The 23,322-nt window shown below is 39.0% G+C and overlaps 1 protein-coding gene across 4 annotated transcripts in view; it reads right to left on the bottom strand.

Annotated features, from left to right (window-relative positions):
* DDB2 (damage specific DNA binding protein 2) overlaps positions 1-23,322 on the bottom strand; it is a 741,911-nt gene that overhangs the window by 270,917 nt on the left and 447,672 nt on the right. For all 4 annotated transcript variants that reach the window (XM_044082702.1, XM_044082699.1, XM_044082701.1 and 1 more), the window contains exon 7: positions 18,898-19,075. In XM_044082702.1, coding sequence (XP_043938637.1) covers positions 18,898-19,075 — 178 coding nt within the window. The remainder of the gene's footprint in view (positions 1-18,897; positions 19,076-23,322) is intronic.

The following is a 23,322-nucleotide window of genomic DNA, read 5'->3' as shown; positions in this document are numbered from 1 at the left end:
AAAATTATCAAACCGGTTTCGGCATAACCTGGCAGGTTATGCCGAAACCGATCTGATAATTTTTAGGAGTATTGTGTTTTGCACATTACCGTAGATGGTGCTGCCACGTTGAATAAATGATTGTTTGTTACACTAATTTGGTGCTGGCCATCTTTTTTTTGTTTGAGTTTACATTGGTGTGGCCGGTTGCACCTGCCATACTTGCAAAGCCATATTTTTTAAAATAATAGGGTGTCAGGAATTCCCGAGTGGCCCCTTCAAATCATGATTTTTTTTTCCCTTTTCATTTACAATTTTTTCGATAATGCTGATATCTTTGTGCATCACCAGCATAACCCACAATGCCATCAACGTGCAGGGGTATGCATGATAACGTCAGTCTTGTGAGACCATGCATGCCTGACCCCTGACTGCCTGTAAAAGAGAATGGCTTGTGCATTTGGAGTGAATATCCAATGTATTTGAGAACTTGGATATTCTAGATGCCTGTTCCACCACCCATCAGCAGATGAATTCTTTAATATTAGTTTAAGAAACCAAACATAATCCTTAACCTAACCTATGCAGTGGAAAACTCAGTAATCAATACTATCTTACTCTGATATGCAGTATAAAAAAAATTGGTAACAAAAGCGGGAATTTTAAATTTGACACAGTCAAGCTGTTTTGCAGTCCCTACAGTCAGTGGTGTGCTTTTTTAAAAATTTGTAGTCAGTGCAATCAATGCGTTATTTAAATTTGACTTCAGAAGTAAAATGTAATAGTTGTACTCTCATTTCAGCATGGAATCCCACAATGGGAAATGCGTTCTTGGGTTGTGCATGTTAAACAGATTCAAATGCAGTGAGACCTAGCATTCTGCATCTAGGTGCTCACATGTAGTCCTTTTTGTAGCATTCCAATGAGCAACACATGGTAGTTTCACATGGGTGAAAAATTACACGAGCTATAAATCCTTCACACGACACCCTGAAAACAGATCCTAGTTCCCTTACTAGCATTAAGGGTCATAACAGCTTCCTACTACTGAAAAGCACGCTAAAGTATCATATCATCTACTGCTGATATGAACCCAGAAATACAGCTAGGGACACTTGCTGCCTGATAACTTAATAACCAATAAGCATGCCCTGTGATATTTGTACAATAAAATGCAAACCTAGCCATGTGGACTGTTACTAAAATCTTCTGCAAATATCAGCCCCGCAAACCTGAAATAAGACATAGTGGACTACTAGTCAGTCCTTTCTGGTCTACCTTGAAAAGGCTATTCGGTATGTGAGCAATGAATTGCAGCAGACAGTAACTTCATATGCATGCATTTTTGAAATTTCACACAGATTTATTTTCTTCCCTGTACTTAAATCTGCATCAAGCAGTCCCTCCACCCTCATCCGCATGCATTTCCTTTTGCACAGAGGCAAATCAACCGGTGCTGATGCTTTGCAAAAAAAGTTCTCTGTTTCTACATTGGTTGGACCATTACAGTTTGCAGTGGATTCGAACAGTAAGCACATCTGAACACAAGAGCCAAGGATTTGGTTTCCCCCTACTGCCCCCTGTTTAAGGCTGTCTTGTCTGTGCCTGCCCTGCATTTCTTAAAAATGCTTGAGTGCACTTCCCCATTACTGGAAAAATGAAAAGTCACCCTGGGAATTTTTAACTTGGAGTGACAAAGAGAGAGAGAAAGAGAGATGAACCAAGGTTTGTCCTGACCTCTTATTGCTAGGGTTGCAAGAATTTTACTCAACCTGTCACAGCTGGCTTTGTTTTCATCACTTTTTGCATATTGCAAGATAGTTGTGTGCTTGGATCTCAGACCAAAGAGTGTAGGAGACAGCTATAGATCAGAGGAGCTGCACAGCCATAAAGTCCTAAACCTGTGTCCAAAATCCACAGACAGTCCTGAGGATAACTAATACCTAGTCCTAGAGGAATTGGTCTTGTGTAAGCAGAGAATGAACCGTCATGGTTGTTTACAAAAGATTTGCCACCACACATCAAATTGTTCAGAAATAGCTGTTACATCTTTTAATATCTGTCCTGGCAATCTTTTGCTCTGGAGACCAGAAAACAAAATTTGGAGCTGTAAAAACTATACTGCCTGTATACTTTAAATACGATGCTAAGTTATATGTAGTTATTCTAGTGATATTTTTGTTTAATGCAAAAGATGTGTGGTGCTTACCTTAGCAGTTTAGCTATTAGTAAGGAACTGATTGGCAGTTTTAACAATACATAGAGGCTAATTAAAACAACTATCGTATTCTTCCTCTTAAATATAAAGCATGCTGCCGCTTAGTGATGGGTAGATCTGCAGGTAACAGGCACAGTAGCTTGGGATGTGTGACATCACTGGTTGGAGAAATAGATTAATGAGGAAGTGTTACAGTAAATGTGCAGAGAAGAACTGTTTAGTATGTATTGCAGAAGATGAATCATGCAGATTGAGAGAGAGATAGCTGTAAGTGGAATGGTTGCTGGTGCACAGACTGAGCAATAGTCCCAGTTATACTCTCACGTTGTCAGGCAGTACAGGCACTGTGCGGTCTCACTTCTTGCACAAGTGTACTTCTTCCCTGCTGTGCCCCTCAGTCTACAGTCATAATATTAGTCGTACCATCCCTTCCTAATTATAAGATAAAATAAAATTTAGATTCACCACCAAGGCCTGAATGCTCATTTTTTTCTTGTTTTTTCTTTAGTAAACCAAATAAAATGATGTAGAACAGATTATCAAAATGGACGTCTCTTCACATACGAAAAGCGCTTTCAAATAATCTTCTTCAGAGCATAGTAAACCTGGGGACTTCTATACCATATATAGTCAATATAATTAGGGTAATCTACCCACATTTAAGGAAGTAACAGTGATTCTATTCCATTTTGTATCATTTGGCCAATAGTATGCTTTGGAGAAAGCACTCCTCTCATTTCATCAAATGACAGGTCTAAATGTCATACACACCTTCTTTCTTAGCCAATCCTATTCCTTCTAGCCTTTACAATCGGTCTAAGTGGAACTATGAGATTTAAACCTTGCGGACGATCTGCCTGTAAGTTAAAGGAGTACCGCACCCACAGACTCAAAAAACACGTTTAAAACATCATGGCATGATGATTCCTACACTTTAACAGCACTCTGGGATTATTTACAGGATTTTAAATATTTTTACATGTAATCCCAGACTCTGACCACCTGGAGGCTGGCATATTGACGTGGTTTGGATAAATCAGGTTGCCATCCAGTATCCCAGAAATCATTGTTTGGCTCAAAAATGTTACATCATGCAGGCCTCCGTTTGCCTAAAATTCCTGTCATTTCATAGATGTTGCATGCGTTCAAAGTACTGAGTAAAATAGAACAGTGTAAGTGACATTCCCTGCTGCTGGATGACTACTTAAAACAGAAACAGTGCAAATGCCACAGAACACATTCAGTGCTGTTTACTGCTGCCTTTTTTTCTAATTTAGTTTAAATGGCACTAATTTGTGAGACAATGAATTCCAGTCCATTTACTTCTCCCCTCCCCCATAACACTTAGCTTCCCTAGCTGTCAAAGTCCTGAGGGTAATTTGACCTGGTAATTCCATTGACTGGCAGATCTCAGCAGGGTGCTTTGACTCATGTAATTTAATCTTTGCTCTAGCATTTCCTTTGTTAGAGGGGACATTTTTTGCTGCACTATAGCCATGGCCTTACTTGACTGCAATCACATCCAGTAAGGTCTTGCACCAAGGAGCTAAAGAATAAAATATTTATACTATTAACCAGTTTAGATCTTTATTAATTTAAGTGCTAAGGTATCACTTCATGCTTCCACCTTGTTAAAAATTGAGATTTACATGTACAAAGTGTGTTGGTATGCAGTGTTTGCCTTCATATGTTTTTACTCCACTGGTTGGTTTGCAAAAAAAAAAAAGATTTTGCAGTGTCCCTGGATTTGTCTTTGTACGTACAAACCACATTGCTATATTTTCCCCTTCCTTTTTCTTGTGTCCAGAAGTCACTTATAACAAAGTAAATTTTTTATTGATTTTTTTTTAAATAAAGGACATCAAGATTAACTTACCTTGGATCAGATAATGGATGCCACTGCAAAGAATCACTGTTGAAATATTTGTGCATGGACAAAATCCCTTACTAAATCTATTTGCCAGCCTCCAGTTCAATTGGTGCTATGGCTTTAATATACTGGTGTGTTTGCTCATGCCTTCCAAATATCTCCACCATTACATACCACTTTTGCAGTGTAGTAACCACCTGACATGCCCATACACCTTTAGCCATCAATATGCAGCTACTCCTGTTCATGTGAGCATGTGAATTTATTTTCAGACTTAAGGTGTGGAAGCTGCACTGAATAATTCTAGGTGCTTGTTCAGGTTTCAAATGGTGCTTGCTTAGAGCTACTCTCATGTTAAGCCACTATGAATATGTTGCACTGCCACCTCTGATACCAGGGTAATGTTTTAATCTTTCTATTCCCGCACTGCACACTAGCAGTATCTGGTGCAAATACAACAGAGAAGTATGCAAGCGATACACCACCTAAGCATCATTTGCCGTGCAGAATGTACAAGTATGCATACCAAATTTTTGTGTTACCAAACATCGGTGTTACTACACTACTACTGAATAAAATGAACAGCACTCAGGCTGGGGGAAGGACAAGGGAGCCATGACTACTACTGAATAAAATGAACAGCACTCAGGCTGGGGGAAGGACAAGGGAGCCATGACATCACAGAATGGGTGGGTCGTATTTTAGTTAGAATCAGATGACGGCTGTGGTGATGTCACTTTGGGGGAGGAAACTGATTAAAAAAAAAAAAAAAAAGTACCTGCACTGCCTGGCCTCGATGATGTCAGTAATTGGGCGACTCCAGCAAGCTTTATTCAAATGTGAGAGAATCATTTTGTAAGTGAAACCATCACAGTATGAGAAGGTAGGCTTCTGTTACAGAAGTAAGGGGAATTATAAAATTTGTAAATGCTTTATTGTTGTTGCTTTACAGAGGTCAATGTAAATAGGGAGGAAAAGGGCCGTGAAGTTGAGGAATATATTAGAGAAACCTGTTGTACTCCTTTAACTATCCACTTCACTTCCCATTGTTCTGTTATGTTAGTAATATCCCCTTTCTTTTGGGTAACATGGATTACCTCCAATGCTTTAAACACAAAAGAATGTGTGGCATTCTGTATGATGTGAGTTGCTAACGCATTGTGTTCGTCCTTGTTATGTATATCTCGGAGATGTCTTTGGATTCTTTGTTTGAACATTTGGTTGGTTTTGCTGACACAGAAGGCAGGACAGGATGTATAAGTGGCTAAGTAAACAACATGGGACGTAATGCATGTGGCTGTACAATTAATTCTATGTATATATAGCCTGTAGTGGGATGAATAAATTCACTATTACAGTCAATAAGATGACAAACTGTGCATTTACCACAAGTTATAGTGCCTTTCTGAATATAATCATACATCCTTGTAAAACCGTCTTTGTTGCAAAGCAACCTTTTCAAGTTTTTCTTGTTTTTATAGGCAAAACTTGGAGTATCCCCTACTATTTCACGTAGTTTCACATCCTGTGTCAGTATTGGCCAATATTTCCTAATCACATTATTAATTTCCTTGTTGTCAGTCGCATAAGTAAGAGGAATTCTTATTTTGTCAAACCCTTTAGGTTGATTTAAATTTATATTCATCATACTGGATCTATAATAAGGTGTTCCTTTGCCATTCCTTAACTTGTGTCTGTCTTCCATAGATAAACAGATGTAGGTCTTGGCTTGAATAACCTCTTTGCTGCAGACATTCATTTAAGGTGTGGGTTTCTTTATTAAAAACCTCTTCCTGAGTACACAATCTGGAAATACGGGTAACTTCATTATGCATTATGTTTTTCGTTATATGGCGAGGATGCATACTGTTCTTGTGGATATAATGATTTTTGCAAGTTGTTTTTCTGAATATACTTGTTTCTATAAAGCCATTTTCAGTTAAATAAATATTGACATCAAGGAATTCAATATGTGTCCGAGACCATTGGCCAGTAAATGTTAGAAAATTAGTAGTCTGATTCATATAACTCAATAAATTTGCTAACTCACTTTCTTCACCTTGCCATAGCATAAACAGGTCATCCACAAAACGTCCATAAAATAAAATATTATTCCTCCAAGGATTCTGTGCACAGAAGATGTTCTGAGTATCCCATTCATTAAAGATGAGATTTGAGTATGTATTCGCACAGGGGGTGCCGATTGCCACCCCCCATTTCTGCCAGTATAACTCATCTCCATATAAAAATATGTTCATCCCAAGTATCAGGTCAAGTAATTCTCCCACTTGGTATGCTTTACGATCAGATATCTCTCGTGTCACTATGGATCTAATAGCTTCAATTCCATAGTAATTTGGGACTGAGGTAAAAAGACTATTTATGCCCATGGTTGTCAACCAGAAATTGGATGTTTCTGTGACTGTGTTCATAGTTCTTTGTAGTTTAGTTAAAAAGTCACATGTGTCATGCAAGATCGTATTAAACTTCAATAGTAGATTTTTTAACTCTGATTCCACGTACATGGGTAGAGTTTCTGTTACCCATCCTTGGCCTGCTACAATGGGTTGTAGTGGTGGGTTAGATAAACTTTTATGTATTTTTGGGAGCCCGCTTCTAGTTGGAATCATGGTGTGAGTTGTATCAAAAAAATTCATTAATACTTGGTGGATAGTATTGTCCAATAACATCTCTTGCAGATTGTTATGGACCTTTTTGATCAACTTATCAAATTTTAAATGATTTATTCTCTCATAGGTTTTTTCATCCTTCAGCATTTTTGTCATTTCATTCTTGTACCATATAGTATCTAGGACTACGATAGCACCTCCTTTGTCAGCAGGTTTTAAGACAATGTTAGTGTCTTTCTGGAGTTTCAAAAGTGCCTCTTTTTCTTCTTTAGTTACATTAGAGTAAGTTTTAAGTAAGTTTCATTAAACTGTGTTGTTACATTAATATCCACTAAGTTCATTGCTAGTGCAGGTATAGGAAAATCTGAGTTAATTGTAGTTGCCTTTAAACTCTGTAATGTGTTGTTTTTACTTCTATTCTTATCTGACATTGGTTGTTTATTACTCTCTGGGTGTCTACCTTCCCTCGGCCATTCAAAAATATGTCCTTGCTGGAAATCTGCCACGCCTCTGGCAAGTTTATGTATTTTCTGTTCTTTCAAGTTCGAATTATATATATTCGGGTAAAACTGTAACTTCTCAACTTTCCTTAAATCCATCTCAATAAGTTCTAAATGCTCGAGTTCCATTTGTTTTTGCCTTAACTGCTTAATTAACACTTCTTCTTCTGAAACAAGACCAGGAACTATGGATTCCACTAATCCATCATTAAAAGAAAAAAGAAGTTATGTCTTACCATTGCGTTCCATCTGTATTGTTGATCCTTGTTTAGTCATTACGCATGGGTATCGGTTCCGACCTAGGAACCGAGCCGGCCATTTTCCAAGCTCGCGTCAGCTACAAACTCTCAAGCTAAACTCTTACCCATAATCCCCCTCTCCCTGTTACCTCAGATTGAGCTTGCAAGTCAAAAGAAGGTAGAGGCTACCTCTGGTCAAATGACCTAAGAGAACCGGATGGTGAGATCCACTAGAAGCCACAGGAGGGGGAAGGAGAGAGGGTCGTAATGACTGAACGAGGATCAACAATTCAGATGGAAAGTTATGGTAAGACATAACTTCTTTATCTGATATTGTTAATCTTCGTTCATTCCTTACGCATGGGACAGAGTCCCCAGCTACCTCTATTCCTGGAAGCCTCTCATGGAAGGACATTCCTGAGCACCATAGAACCAAAAGATGCTCTTCCCCTGGGGGCCAAATCCAATTTGTAATGATTGACGAAGGTATGAGGCATAGCCCAAGTTGCAGCTGCACAGATGTCATGTAAAGAAGCTCTGGCATGGAAGGCAGCAGAAGTTACCACCAACCTTGTTGAATGAGCTTTCATGGTAGTAGGCAATGGGATATTACGTTGTGTATAAATGAAGGTCACACAGTCCTTCAACCATCTAGCTAATGTGACCTTAGCAACAGCAGATCCTAATCTAGGTCCAGAATAGGCCAAAAATAACTGGTCAGATTTACAAAAGGACCTAGTCCTGTTTAAGTAAAAACGGATTTGTCTGTGGATATCTAGGGTATGTAGGTAATACTCTCCTCTGTTTGAATGATTGGGAAAGAAAACTGGAAATTCAATGGTTTGATTAATAGACATTTCAGAGATCACTTTTGGCAGAAATGAAGGATTAGATCTCAAAGACACTATCTCTATAAAAAATCAAGTATGGACTCTTGATACATAAAGCTTGAAGCTCAGAGATACGTCTGGCAGAAGTAATGGCGACCAAAAGCAAGGTTTTCCATGACAAATGCTTGAGGTCACAAGAAGAAGCTGGTTCGAAGGGTGGCATTGTCAGAGCTTGTACAATTAGTGATAGATCCCATGGTTGAATAGGTTCTCTAAAAGGTGGCTTCAGATGATTCACACCTTTTATGAAGGTCTTGCACAATTTGTGAGACATAAGAGAGGAATCTTGGACATCCTCATGGAAATTAGAAATTGTAGCCAAATGAACTCTAATGGTAGAGGCCGATAGACCCAATTGGAAAAGGTCGGCCAGATAGTCTAGTATTATCGACACTGGTGCTGAGAAGGGATCTACTTGTTTATCTGTCAGCCAACAGGTAAATCTTTTCCACTTGCTTAGATAAGTAATTCTAGTGGAAGACTTATGAGATGCAATGAGAATGTCATGTACTGGTAAAGAAAGATCATTCTGCCTGGCAATCAAGGGAATTAGAGTAGCCAAGCAGTGAGCTTCAGGCTGTTCAAGTTGGGATTAATCAGGTTCTGTGGATGTGAGATCAACTCCGGTGTTGGATGGAGAATCCATGGTTGATCTAGTAGGTGTGGCTAAAGGAAGGGGAACCAAATCTGACGAGGCCAATATGGTGCTATGAGGATCACCTTGCTCTTCAACTGACGGGCTTTCTTCAGAAACTGGGGAATGAGGGGAAAAGGTGGGAATGCATAAAGAAGACCCGAGGGCCAATCGTGGACTAGAGCATCCCTGGGTGACTGTGCTGGAGGGGGAATCAGGGCGAAGTAGTTGCTGCATTTGTAGTTGGTCAGGGATGCAAAGAGGTTGCAGCAAGCACGGCCCCAGCGGTGGAAGATCTCCACCACTATCAAGGAATTAAGGGACCACTAGTGAGGTTGTAGAATGCACCTGCTGAGTCTGTCTGCTATCACGTTGGAACTCCTGGGAATGTGCATTGCCAGAAGAAAACGGTTGGTAGCCATCGCCCATTGCCATATCCTCATGGTCTCTCGACAAAGGGGGTAAGATTTGGTTCCACCTTGCTTGTTGATGTACCAGACCACCGTCCTGTTGTCTGAATCGCAATCGTCCCAGACGGCAGCAGGGGATGGAATGCTTGCAACGCCAGAAGCACCGCCCTCAGCTCTAGAACATTTATATGCAGATGGGCCTCCAGTTCAGACCAAGTGCCTCGGACTGTCTGCCCCTGACATAGCCCCCCCCAGCCCATCAGGGAGGCGTCCGTGGTCAATGTGGCTTTGGGTTGCTGGGGGGAGAAGGTGAGAGACCACTGTGATAGATTGTGTGTCATCCATCAATTTAAATCCTGTCTGCACCTGTGCGTTACTCGAATCTTGGCTGAAAGAGGATGCTGAAAAGGATACCATTGGGTGAGCAATAGCCATTGTAGAAGCCTCATATGAAACCTGGCCAGGGGGACAATGGTGATGGAGGCTGCCATGGAACCCAATAGCTGTAGAATAGAGTGAGCTGTGGATTTCTCCCTTGAAAGGATTGGAATCAGTTGTTGCTTTATCCTTAAAATTCTGTGCTCTGGAATGGCAGCTCTGCAGTTCTTTGTATCCAAGATAACCTCTATAAATTCTGTTGACTGAAATGGGGTGAGACTGGATTTTTGCCACTTTATGGTTATGCCTAGCCTTTGTGCAGCGAGGAGAGAATATGCCAGGGCTTATTCCAGTAGATGTCTGGTGGGGGTGGAAATGAGCCAGTCGCCTAGGTATGGAAACACCGGGAATCCTTGACGTCGCAAGTGAGCTGTGACAACTGCCATGCACTTTGTGAACACTCTGGTGGCTGTAGAGAGTCCGAAGGTCAGTACTCTGAACTGGTAGTGACTGGCTCCCGCACGGAAGCGCAGAAATCTTCTTGATGGCCTGTTCACTTTTATGTGGTAGTACGCATCTTGAAGATCTAGCGAGCACATCCAATCGTCTTTTTCCAAAAGCGGGAGGATAGACTGTATTGTTACCATCCGGAATTTTTGTACTCTCACAAACTTGTTCAATACACTGAGATCCAAAATTGGTCTCCAGTCCCCGGTTTTCTTTGGCACCAAAAATAGTCTTGAGTAGAATCTGGATCCTATCTGGTCTGGAGGGACTATTTGGATGACTCTCTTTCTTAGCAACTTTTCTATCTCTAGTGCTGCTTCTTCCCTTTGACTGGGTGGAACATCGGGAAGATCTTTTGAAGGGACAGGACAAATATCGAAGGGGATATGATAACCTCTGGTTATAATCCTTTGTACCCAAGAATCGGTGGTGATGGTTAGCCAGGCAGAAGGGTACAAGGAGAAATTACCCCCAACCACCTCCAGAGGAAAGGAGTTGGGCTGCTCTTCAGGAGCGCCGGTAGGATTGGCCAGGGGAAACAATCCTTGGAACCCTGGTTACGCAGACCCCCTCTGTCACGAAAGGAGCATCTTCCCTCTGCCTCTAGGGGAGAACTCGGCCTGTGTGTCACGGAAAGGACCCTGAGATTTCTTGAACCGTATCTTCCCACTCTTTTGGTTTCGGGAGAAAGCCCATTGAGGGGAAGAATAACGGACACCTATGGCAGAAAGGGCCTTATGGTCCTGTTCACATCTGGCCAGTGTGCTTTTAACTTTGGGTCCAAACAAGGAAGAGGCCTCAATGGAAGCGTTAAGAAAGGAAGCCTTAAAGGGTTCTACGAAATTGCACAAGCGCATCCAGGCGTATCATCTCAAGACCGTAGCTGAACCCGCCACTCTAGCTGCTCCTTCTGATGCGTGAGGTATCAGTCGCATAGAGGAGTTAGATACTGACTCAATGGTGTCCAGCTGAGAGGCCACTTTGTCACGGACCTCATCAGACATGGCACCAGCCAAGGTTTCAGAGAGATCAGAAAACAGATCCCTTTGAAGCCTGGTAAAGTGTGCCATATAATTCAGGGACCTGATAGTAAAGGTCGCTGATGCAAAGGTGTGCTTCCCTATCCTGTCTAGGGCCCGGGACTCTTTGTTAGGCTGATGGACAGTCTGGCTTTCTTCTTCTGCCAGATCCTTTTTTGTTTTGGCCGCCACCACAACAGCATCCACAGGAAGACCTTTTGACCAATGGGGATCAGTAGCAGGAGGGGACAAAATCTTATCTAGCCTTCAGGGAATAGCCTCGATGGTGTCAGGAGCCTTCCACGCATGCTGCATGATGAGCCGAACAAGTTCATCAGCAGGTGGAGTAACCCAGGAGGTAGGGGGCCATGCGCGAAAAGCCTACAGGAACACAGACTACTCAGAGGTCGGATTAGAGGGCTGCCAGTCACCTCTCTCTTTAAGGATTTTGAGGATATCACCGAAGGATACCTCAGAGGGTGACCGAGGATATCCTTCCCCCTCATCAAAGTCTGTGTCTTCAGTGAGGCACTCCTCTGTGGAGTCCATGTGCTTCCTCTTACACAAACTTTTCCGGTGGACATCCTCAGAGGGAGAAGCTGGGGAAGACAGGGGAAAAGGGGTTTCCTGTGGGAATATGTCCTGAGGCCCTTGCACCCGGTGTCCGCTAGGTGCGATTTGTGAAACCAGTGTACCAGAGGAGGGCAGGGGAATAGACAGCCCGTTATTGCCAGCAGAAGCGAAAGCCTTCTCCATCAGTTGAAAGGCTGGCCCACCTGAAGAGGAGTGAGTGTCCAGGACAGGGGTCACCCCTCCCCTAAGTGGCTCAGTCTGCCGACTCGGAGTCCACGGATGGCTGTGGAGCAGCAAATTACGCGTGTCACAATTGTCATCCTGGGTCATAGCAAAACTTTCCTGCCATGACGGCAACTGTGGTTCCTTAGTGAGAACCATAAAGGGAACCACAGAGGGGGAAGACTGTGCTATATCAATGGACTAGAAGGACTTATGGGTAAGAGTTTAGCTCGAGAGTTTGTAGCTGACGCGAGCTTGGAAAATGGCCGTCTTGGTTCAGAGGTCGGAACCGATACCCATGCGTAAGGAATGAACGAGGATTAACAATATCAGATCGTGCAGTTATAAAGAAATAGGCACTAGACCTAAAGAGAGCAGCTCATAAGCTATGGTTACACAAAAATTGCCGTTTTTTTTAAAACAAAATTGGAAGAGACAATCAAGAGATCTGAGTCAGGACAGAAAAAGAAAGAAATTCAAATAAATGGAAGAGAATCATTAGTGGTGAATTTGTCACAAATAGATTTATATAAAGAACAAGTTTGTTTACTAGAAAAAGGCTTATCATTCATACCATCACTTTCGTCAGATCTAAGTGAGTTTGTGACTGAACTGAAATGCTTTGGCTGGAATGTAACATTAATGAGCATTTATGGCAATAACAAAACTGAGGTTTATACCTTAAAGAAACCAAGCACCTTCGTTCCTACTAACCATCCAACTGTGGATTTATTTACACGCATGTGTGAGGATGAAGTACAAAAAATTAGACAAGGCAAACATCAGATTAAAACTTACTCTAATATAGCCAAAGAAGAAAAAGAGGCACTTTTGAAACTCCAGAAAGACACTAACATTGTCTTAAAACCTGCTGACAAAGGAGGTGCTATCATAGTCCTAGATACTATATGGTACAAGAATGAAATGACAAAAATGCTGAAGGATGAAAAAACCTATGAGAGAATAAATCATTTAAAATTTGATAAGTTGATCAAAAAGGTCCATAACAATCTGCAAGAGATGTTACTGGACAATACTATCAATCAAGTATTAATGGATTTTTTTTGATATACCTCACCCCATCATTCCAACCATAAGTGGGTTCCCAAAAATACATAAAAGTTTATCTAACCCACCACTACAACCCACTGTAGCAGGCCAAGGATGGGTAACAGAAACTCTACCCATGTACGTGGAATCAGAGTTAAAAAATCTACTATTGAAGTTTAATACGATCTTGCGTGATACAGGTGACATTTTAACTAAACTACAAAGAACTATGAACACAGTGACAGAAACATCCAATCTCTGGTTGACAACCATGGACATAAATGGTCTTTTTACCTCAATCCCAAATGACTATGGGATTGAAGCTATTAGATCCATAGTGACACAAGAGGGTCTATTATTATAACTTTGAAGATGTAAAACTTTGAATGTTATAATATCGAACCCACTACATCGAAGGATGAAAATAGCGAAGCCCCGGAACATCGAAATCTTACCTAGGGCAAGATTTCGGTGGGCCATTCTGTGGCTTCACTATTTCCTCCACTGTGGTGCGATAGTTACGGACCTTAGGGTTAGGGTGTGGATTAAGGTAAGTGGATAGTTAGTAATGTATGTATGGTGTAGTGTAGGGTTGGGTTTTGTTAACTGTATGTGTGTGTATTAATTAGTTTGTTTGTGTACAGTTTCGTAGAGTATGTGTGCGATAGTTACGGACCTTAGGGTTAGGGTGTGGGTTAAGGTAAGTGGATAGTTAGTAATGTATGTATGGTTTAGTGTGGGGTTGGGTTTTGTTAACTGTATGTTTGTGGTTTATTTATTTTGGTGTGCTTGTGTTGTGTGTATGTTTCTCAGAACAGCAATTTTTTTTTCCTGGGAAAGAAATTCACTATTCTGAGCTTTCGATGTTATCATAATTCGAAATTCCAAGTTCAAACTTATGGTGTTCGATATTTTGGAATTTCAAATATATGACATAGACCTGACACGAGAGATATCTGGCCATAAAGCATACCAAGTGTGCGAATTACTTGACCTGATACTTGGGACAAACATATTTTTATATGGAGATGAGTTATATTGGCAGAAATGGGGGGTGGCAATGGGCACCCCCAGTGCGAATACATACTCAAATCTCGTCCTTAATGAATGGGAAACTCAGAACATCTTCTGTGCACAGAATCCTTGGAGAAATAACATTTTATTTTATGGACGTTTTGTGGATGACCTGTTTATGTTATGGCAAGGTGAATTAAGTGAGTTAACAAATTTACTGAGTTATATGAATCAGATTACTAATTTTCTAACATTTACTGGCCAATGGTCTTGGACACATATTGAATTCCTTGATGTCAATATTTATTTAACTGAAAATGGCTTTACAGAAACAAGCATATTCAGAAAAACAACTTGGAGAAATCATTATCTCCACAAGAACAGTATGCATCCTCGCCATATAATGAAACACATAATGTATAATGAAGTTACCCGTATTTCCAGATTATGTACTCAGGAAGAGGTTTTTAATAAAGAAACCAACACCTTAAATGAATGTCTGCAGCAAAGAGGTTATTCAAGTCAAGACCTACATCTGTTTATCTATGGAAGACAGACACAAGTTAAGGAATGGCAAAGGAACACCTTATTATAGATCCAGTATGATGAATATAAATTTAAATCGACCTAAAGAGTTTGACAAAATAAGAATTCCTCTTACTTATGCGACTGACAACAAGGAAATTAATAATGTGATTAGGAAATATTGGCCAATACTGACACAGGATGTGAAACTACGTGAAATAGTAGGGGATACTCCAAGTTTTGCCTATAAAAACAAGAGAAACTTGAAAAGGTTGCTTTGCAACAAAGACGGTTTTACAAGGATGTATGATTATATTCAGAAAGGCAATATGACTTGTGGTAAATGCACAATTTGTCATCTTATTGACTGTAACAGTGAATTTATTCATCCCACTACAGGATATATACATAGAATTAATTGTACAGCCACATGCATTACATCCCATGTTGTTTACCTAGCCACTTGTACATCCTGTCCTGCCTTCTATGTCGGCAAAACCAACCAAATGTTCAAACAAAGAATCCAAAGACATACCTGAGATATATGTAACAAGGATGAACACAATGCATTAGCAACTCACATCATACAGAATGCCACACATTCTTTTGTATTTAAAGCACTGGAGGTAATCTATGTTACCCAAAAGAAAGGGGACATTACTAACATAACAGAACAACGTGAAGTGGATAGTTAATTCGCAGGCGGATCGTCTGCCAGGTTTAAATCTCACAGTTCCACTTAGACCGATTAAAAGGCTAGAAGGAATAGGATTGGCTAAGAAAGAAGGTGTGTATGACACCGAGACCTGTCATTTGACGAACTGAGAGGAGTGCCTTCTCCAAAGCATACTATTGGCCAAATGATAAAAAATGGAATAGAATCACTGTTACTTCCTTAAATGTGGGTAGATTACCCTAATTATATTGACTGTATATGGTACAGAAGTCCCCAGGTTTACTACGATCTGAAGAAGATTATTTGAAAGCGCTTATCGTATGTGAAGGGACGTCCATTTTTAATTATCTGCTCTACATCATTTTATTTGGTTTATTAAAAAAAAAAAAACGAGAAAAACAACGAGCATTCACGCCTTGGTGGTGAATCTAAATTTTATTTTACCTTTGTATTATTTGTTTATGATTCACCTTTGGTAGTGAGTAGGTATTTGTTTCTCTACTATCTCTTCCTAATTAAGATGCAGCATACGGTTCATTGACACAAATGTCTAAATCTGACCATTAAAGAAGATGTGGTCCGAAAATGGGAGCTCCTGTTTATGGCTTGATATGCATGTATTTATTTAATTTAAAAAAATATTTTGGAAAAATGATTTAACAGCTTTTTTAGTGTATCTGGCTTTTTCTGTTATTAATCTATGTGGCATATGTTCTTGTTATGTATCAATAACAATTAATGTTGAATTCCACAGCGATTCCTTTCAATATTTTGTTTTTATGTGATGGGGCACCATGACTGTATATGCCACCCCCCTACGAGCACCACACATATGCACATGCCTAAGCTGCTGTTTGTACCTTAGCACCATCATATATATGTATGAGTGTGTGTTGTGTGTGCCCGCTAAGCTCTATGTGCTGGCACTCTCCATTTTTAAAGAACTACAGCTTTTCTGTGACATGGGCATACCTCTCAATCTCTCAGAGCAAGAAATCTGGACAGAGCCAAAAATAATGGTGGGACAAAGGTCCAAAAATTGGAACAGGTTTTACATACTGTTCCCGTAAACACAGATAATTGCTAGAAGAATAACAGGTTTTGCATCACACCTCTCTCATCTCTCAGAGCAAAAAATTTGGACAAAACCAAAAATAATGGTGGTGGGACAAAGGCCCAAAAATAGGGACAGATTTTAAATACTGCTTCTGTAAACTCAGACAGTTACTAGAATAATGCGGTTTGCATTATTATGCATTTTCTGAGGAATATAAAGTCTGAAATTCAAATGTCTGCAATTATTTATTTAGTGACGTCAATCTTCATGTTGGTATCCCACAATTCCACTGGAGTGGGTGGGGTTACACAATTACATATGCAAATTTTATGTTAATCAATGTCCCAATTTCTGGCCAGTTGTACATACTTTTCATGGGTTTTTCCAGATTTTTGATGTTTCTAAGTTGAGAGTTATGATGCTCAGCAATGCACAAAAGCTGAAGAGAGAAAGTACTGCTTGTAAATTACTAAATTCTACAGCAGGACAGAAACACTGAAACAGAAGTAAGCAGACAACATGTGTAAGGAACGGTCAGGGGTGTGCAAATTGTGGAAATACAATATTATGTACCCGAGGCTTAGAAACTTGAAGAAACATGAGCAAAAATGATCAACTTAAGAAAGTGATTGCAGCCACACTTTATAAAATGAAATGCTTACGAAAGGTTGAAGGGAAAAAGTGCTAAAGGATAGCATTAACAAAGCTGGGTTCAGGTGCCTAAGCAGTGAGACATTTCTCTGTGATACATTTGGTTGGGGACACATGGCTGACGTGACAATCAGCTACAGAGAAATATGACTGTTGTGAATTGCCTGTTGCAGTTTTACAGAAAAGAGCGTACAAAACATATAAAATCAAATAATGACAGAAAATAAGAGTAAGATGAAAATGTTTCTTTATTTGTGGCACTCGAGTTTTATTAAAGGAAAAGACAAGTAATTTGCAATAAGGAAAAAAAAATGAGTTTTCTTTTTCATTTCCATCTGAAAACTAGACTTGAAAGCCTTACATTTTTTCAGACTCTAGGCTACACTATTTATCTGAGGTGTGATGCTGGCAATCTGTGACTGATGAGGCACATTTACATGCTATTGGTAAACAACCACTGTTTTCTTAATGGCTCTGTAGTTGGAATCAATGGCCTAACCTAATTACTCTGCCATTCTTAATAGCATTTATAATGTAACAGATGATGAAACAAATCCAAGAAAGAAAGGCAAACATAAAGCAACTGGGATAATTATTAAATGATGCTTTTTCTGTATGTGACATATTTAGTGTTGGATTACAGGAAGAAAATCACTTTTTGAAAAGAAAAAACGACAGTTGGGTTGGGTTTTCTTTTAATGAAATCATGCAAGTTGCTACTGAACAAAAGAGATGCCTACAAAATTAAGTGTATCCCTACTGCCAGAGAGATCTTTGAATTTTAAGGGAGAAGCTGTAGTGTCAGTCGTTAGGATTCTCCATCCTATCAGAGTTATTACCCACCTAAATTGTCAGGCATGTACTAGCTTTTGTTTGGCTGACAAACATGTAACAAAATATCAGAATAAGATAACTTGCAGTGTTTGCTTCCCATCCCACCTCCATCAACCACAGGGTTTGCTGGTGCCTAAAACCAGCTATGGTAGAAACCTCTACCTTTACACCACTATATAAAGCCACAGTACTACATGAAGCCATCGACCGGACATGGGTGAAAAATGAGACTGGCAAAATAAAGATGAATGCATTATCAAAAGCAGTTCTCAAAAAGACTGTTCCCTTAAAAGTAAACACTATGACCCTCCCAAAGGTATATCATTTGGGAAAGCCCCTTGTGACCCCCGCTATCACAGAGGGAAGATGCAGTCCCCTCAGCCCTGTGAATATAATTTATTTACTTATTTAACAGGGTAAGTGGGCTGATTCAGGGGTCCTGTTCAACCACAATCCATGTTCAAAGGCACATGAAGTTAGAGAAAAGAAAATATAAAAAAATCAGACAGAATAATAAAGCTTAAAAAAATAACAGAAGCAAACAGTGGCACTGGCTTATTCCAGCTCCAAGGTGTGGTGAAGATACACTAAAGCTAGAGTAGCAAGTTTGGTCACCATAGCTCAGAATTAAATATTTCCAATAAATCTTTTTTTTTTTCTAAAGGAATCCCCAAAGTTCTGGTCTGAGTCACATAACTGCATATTTTCAGCAGTATTCAACCTGATTTGAGTGAACACGTTTCAGTCCCGACTGGATGCCAAACATCATATAGAAAACACTATGTTTACAGCACAGAAAAACTAATTCTCACAAAGAGCATAAGCACAATGTAGTTGCATTCATTCTTGTCTCATATGCTTGTGTAAAAAAAGATTATTGCATTCACGGGCTTCACTTAAGGAGCATTAATGGCTGAGGAAGGAAGGTTAGAATGGGATTAAGTTCAGTATGAACTATTATAGTACAGCAAAAGGACGGTCTAGTTGTCCCAATTGAAGCTAACATATATGTTTTCTTTACCTGAATTAATAGGCTTATTGTGAGGAAGCTCATGCAAAAAACTTCTTTTATCCTTCATATGTCTAAGGTCCCAGATTTTAACAGTTTGATCTACCGAGGCTGTTGCGAGTAACCAGTCACAGCGAGGATTAAATTCCACGTGGGTCACCTTTTTCTTGTGCAATTTGAGATTCCAGATCTACAAAGGAAATGTGCATTTTTGAACAAGTACTTTTTAAATAAAAAGTCATAAAAACAAAAGCACCGGATACTACAGGCTTTCTGGTATCTTTGTCAAAACTGCAAGAGGTCCATTGATAGCTGCAAACTAGTGTGCTCAGAAAATTTCAGAACCATATTTTCTTGTTAAATGGCATTTGGAATTACAGTCCACTTGCATTTTCACTTCTTTTGTTTCATAATGAAATACTAGAAAGTGACTGGATATCATAAATTAGCCAAACTAAAAGTAATCTGGAATTATATAATGGATTTCCAAAACCTTGCAGCTTCAAAGATTAATAATCAGTCACTTGATTTAAGTACATTGTTATAAGTCACAGTTCAGAAATGCATTAAAATAATCATGCAGATTTTAACTGTATAGCTGTATAAAGAAGAGTGACATAACTGCAAAAAGGAGGCAAATCTGTGAAAACCCATGCCATGTTATAGGAAACTGTTCCACCACTGACTACTATTAATTTCCTAAGGGTAAAATCACTTATACAAAAGGTGCCTGTCAGACCAGAAATAGATATCCCAAAACAGCTGTCTGGTTCATCTCCCACTGAAGTCCATTATGTGGAGAGTTATCATGTCCTCCCAGTGCCTGCAAGTTTTCTTTGGGATTTCTGGTTTCCTACCTCTTGCAGAACATATGCAAATAGACAGGTGTGTCTCTGGTGTTCATGTGCTTGTGTATCCTGCAATGTACTGGCATCCTGTCCAGCAAGATTCCATGACTTACAATTGCTGCTTGCAGAAACAGGTTATGGCTTCCCATAACTATAATCAGGATAAAGCTCATGTTGAAAAATAACATGTTAAAAGCAATCCCCCAGCATATGCAATGTATACATACAGAACTAATGGCATCTAACATTTTAAGACTGATTATAACGAGTCAGATGCTTGATTTCTCATCATCTAAAATATAAAGGTATTAAAAAGAGACAACAGTCCCAAAAGAAGAATGGTTTACTCAGTAATATGAACCAGATTTATGTGACAACCCCTATCTATTGGAGAAGCAGACAGCAGCACTGTCAAAGTAATATCCAAGTACAACGTCCAGTACAGGTGAGAGGGTGGGTAAAGAGGGCCCCCTTTAAGGCTTTGTGCATGTATTTTATGCCAAAGCATTACAGCCTATCAGCTTGACATTGTTAGGGGCTTCAAACACATTAAATACACACATTGTCACAATACCACCTTACCCTAGGAAAATCTGATGTTTGAATTTACCCAGGCTCATGGAAATCTGGCCATACAGCATATATGGACCACAAAAGCTTTAGACATACATTATATTAACCACAACCTGCAGTATATATTGATTGAATAAGCCAATTCCAATAAGAAAATGTAATTTCATTAAAAAACAAACAAACTTCCTTTTAAATAAGCTGCCATGCAAGTAAAAAAACTAGCAGTACAACAGTTTACTGGTCTAAAGGGACATTTTAAAAGATAATATGGCAACCTGCAATTTAAAACCCATGTATGGTAATGAAATTAACAGTAAGGAAGATGTTAAGATCACAGAATAATTTTCACTGATATATATATTTAGTTACAGAACAAATGGGAATGGATTGAAAGGAATCCACAAAACTACCTGACCAAAAAAAAATGATCCTTGGGTGAAAAACAAGATGCAAAAATAAACAATAAAATCCTCCTAATGCTACCAGTACAGTGCAGGAGATACATATGGCACCTCTCTCACTCCCCAACTTACTAAAGAGCAACTTTGAATTTTTAAAATCTGCCAACCCATGACATTACCAAAAAAACATATTCCCAATTATCTTGCTCTGTTTTCCATCACACCTCTGAGGCTCCAGCATTTGCTATTTATCTGATGACAACTTCTCTAAAGTCTGCTTTGCGTATAACAATACCTATGCAAATACTTCCATGTAAAATTCCTAAACCTTTTGAACTTTGCATACTTGGCCATACAGATGTCATCTCACTCTTCCTTGTAAACTGCCTTTCCAGTCTCTCTTCCCGAATCTTTTCTAACCACTTTTGATTGATTCTTATAGTTATCATGTGATTTTTATATGCCTTAACTATCCCTTTTTAACAGCCACTTCTGTTCTAGAGTCGACTGAAAACACAACTACAGCAGGTCTTGCATTCAGCATTCTCTTATCCCTTTGCAACTACAAGGAAATAGAAATCAAAACTTAAACCAGCTGTAACCGAAGTACTGAACACTGTTAAGGAGATAAAATAACTGAAGGTTGGACCCCTTAGAAAAGGGATCAAACACAATACATACAAATAAAAAGAATTTGTGGGAACAAGACATGCAGAATAATGTTCAAGAGGCAGGTTGAAATTTAAGGGAAGACAGGAATAGAGCAGCTTATTAATAATCCTAGAGCAAACGAAACTTGTTAAAACATACATGTATACTGCATGAAGAGAACAATGGAAATACTATGGTTTATATTCTTTTCCATTTATGTGTGCTCATGTCACCTTTTAAAATGTCATGCTTAATAAAAATTTTAAAAAGCAACTCTGAGACCACTACATATGTGGGAATATTGATGAAAGCAACATTCTCAAACAGGGAAACTGTGCTCATCCTTTGACAAAGTAGAGTTCAAGGAGTCAAGGGAATCCCAAGGAAAACTGTACTCAAAAAAAAGAAGCATTTCCTCTTACAGTCCTGGCCAATACATGTGCTGAATTAACAGGAGAAAGGAAAAGATTTCAGAACAGGACATCACTTTTCATATGAAACCCCATACCTCAGATCTGGCTGACTGGAACTTTACATACTTTTTTGGGTTGACTCAGAAAACTCTGTGTTCAAATCTTGGACTGTTAGTTACTGCACAGAGGCTACTACCTACTTTTTTTGAGGAAGCTTATGGGATAACAGACTGTTCACAAGACAAATTCTTGTACAAGGAAAAACATCATAATCAGGATATGGTATACAGTCTATTCTCCTTTTCTGCCTTGTATGGAAAGAGAAATATGCACAGCCTTCCTGCCAATGCAGTACCCCCAAGATATCAAAACCAGATTTACAGAGACATACAGTTCGTGTGTAGAAGAAAACTGCAAATGCACAAGCCAAAATGCCCAAACGGACAGCCAGGGGTGCTGAAGATACTAAAGGGTTGGGGGGTGGAGTGTGTAGTCATCTAAAACTGCATTATTTTTCATCTTTTTAACTATCCACTACACTAACATAGGCATATATGGGCTATATCCTGAATGCACTGTTAAGTGTAGTTACATTAACAATGACTACAGAAAAACTCTGCAGAAAACTAAAAATGAAACTAGTGCTGGTACATAATCCAGCAGCAACAGCATTAGCGCTAATCCAGTATACTGTTGTGAAATACCCATTTCTTTATTACATACAAAAAGCTATATTTTCTTTCTGAACCTTCCATTATGCTTATTTATTAGGGCAAGGACTGTCATCCATCACTCATCAAATAATGTCAAAAACCTAAACAACATATGTATCATGACTGAACTGGCATTGGTGGCATAATTTTGTGTTACAGTGACATATGTATGCTGTAATTTGTCATTTCTTAAATATTTCTGAAAATCATTTTAAGGATAAATATTTCTATTCCACATAATTCATACTACACAGATTCTTTTATTAAAGAAATAGAAATAGTTACAGTAAAGAAATAAATATTCATACAAACATTATTACCTTTCATCAACTATAGTAAAAAAAACTATTAACAACCTGATTATCTCTGCAACAGGTTTCTGAAACATCTAAGATACTGATGAAATACAAAATGGGAGTTTTTAGCTATTCCTTCTGATCAGGTGAAATTAAAGTTTAAAGAATGCAATGTTCCTCATCAAGCTTTACTGTCAAAATTTTAGATCATGAAGCACAGAAAAAAATAATTTACTCATGGCATGGCACATTATATTTATGAAGCACACAGTACTCTTTTTCCATAGCTTTGTTCAAGTTTTGTAGCTGGAGCTTTGTAAAGAATTTTATGTCATTTGACTATCACACTGATTTCTACAGATGTTTGTGTTACAAATTTATTTGTAAAGATGCTTTATTAAAAATGCATCAACAGTAGGTTCTGTTGGACAAAAAAAGAGATATACGTGTATGTCAGACAGTAGTATTAATATAACTAACTAAATGTATATGTTTTAACAAATAATTCTGGAAAGGAAGCAGTTAATCTCAGTCCTGCTATT

Source organism: Protopterus annectens, chromosome 9.part0 (genome assembly GCF_019279795.1).
Source record: "Protopterus annectens isolate FY-2018-M chromosome 9.part0, PAN1.0, whole genome shotgun sequence".
Lineage (NCBI taxonomy): Eukaryota > Metazoa > Chordata > Ceratodontiformes > Protopteridae > Protopterus > Protopterus annectens.
The sequence above is the reverse complement of the archived record's forward strand: the minus strand, read 5'-3'. Positions and strand labels throughout refer to the sequence as shown.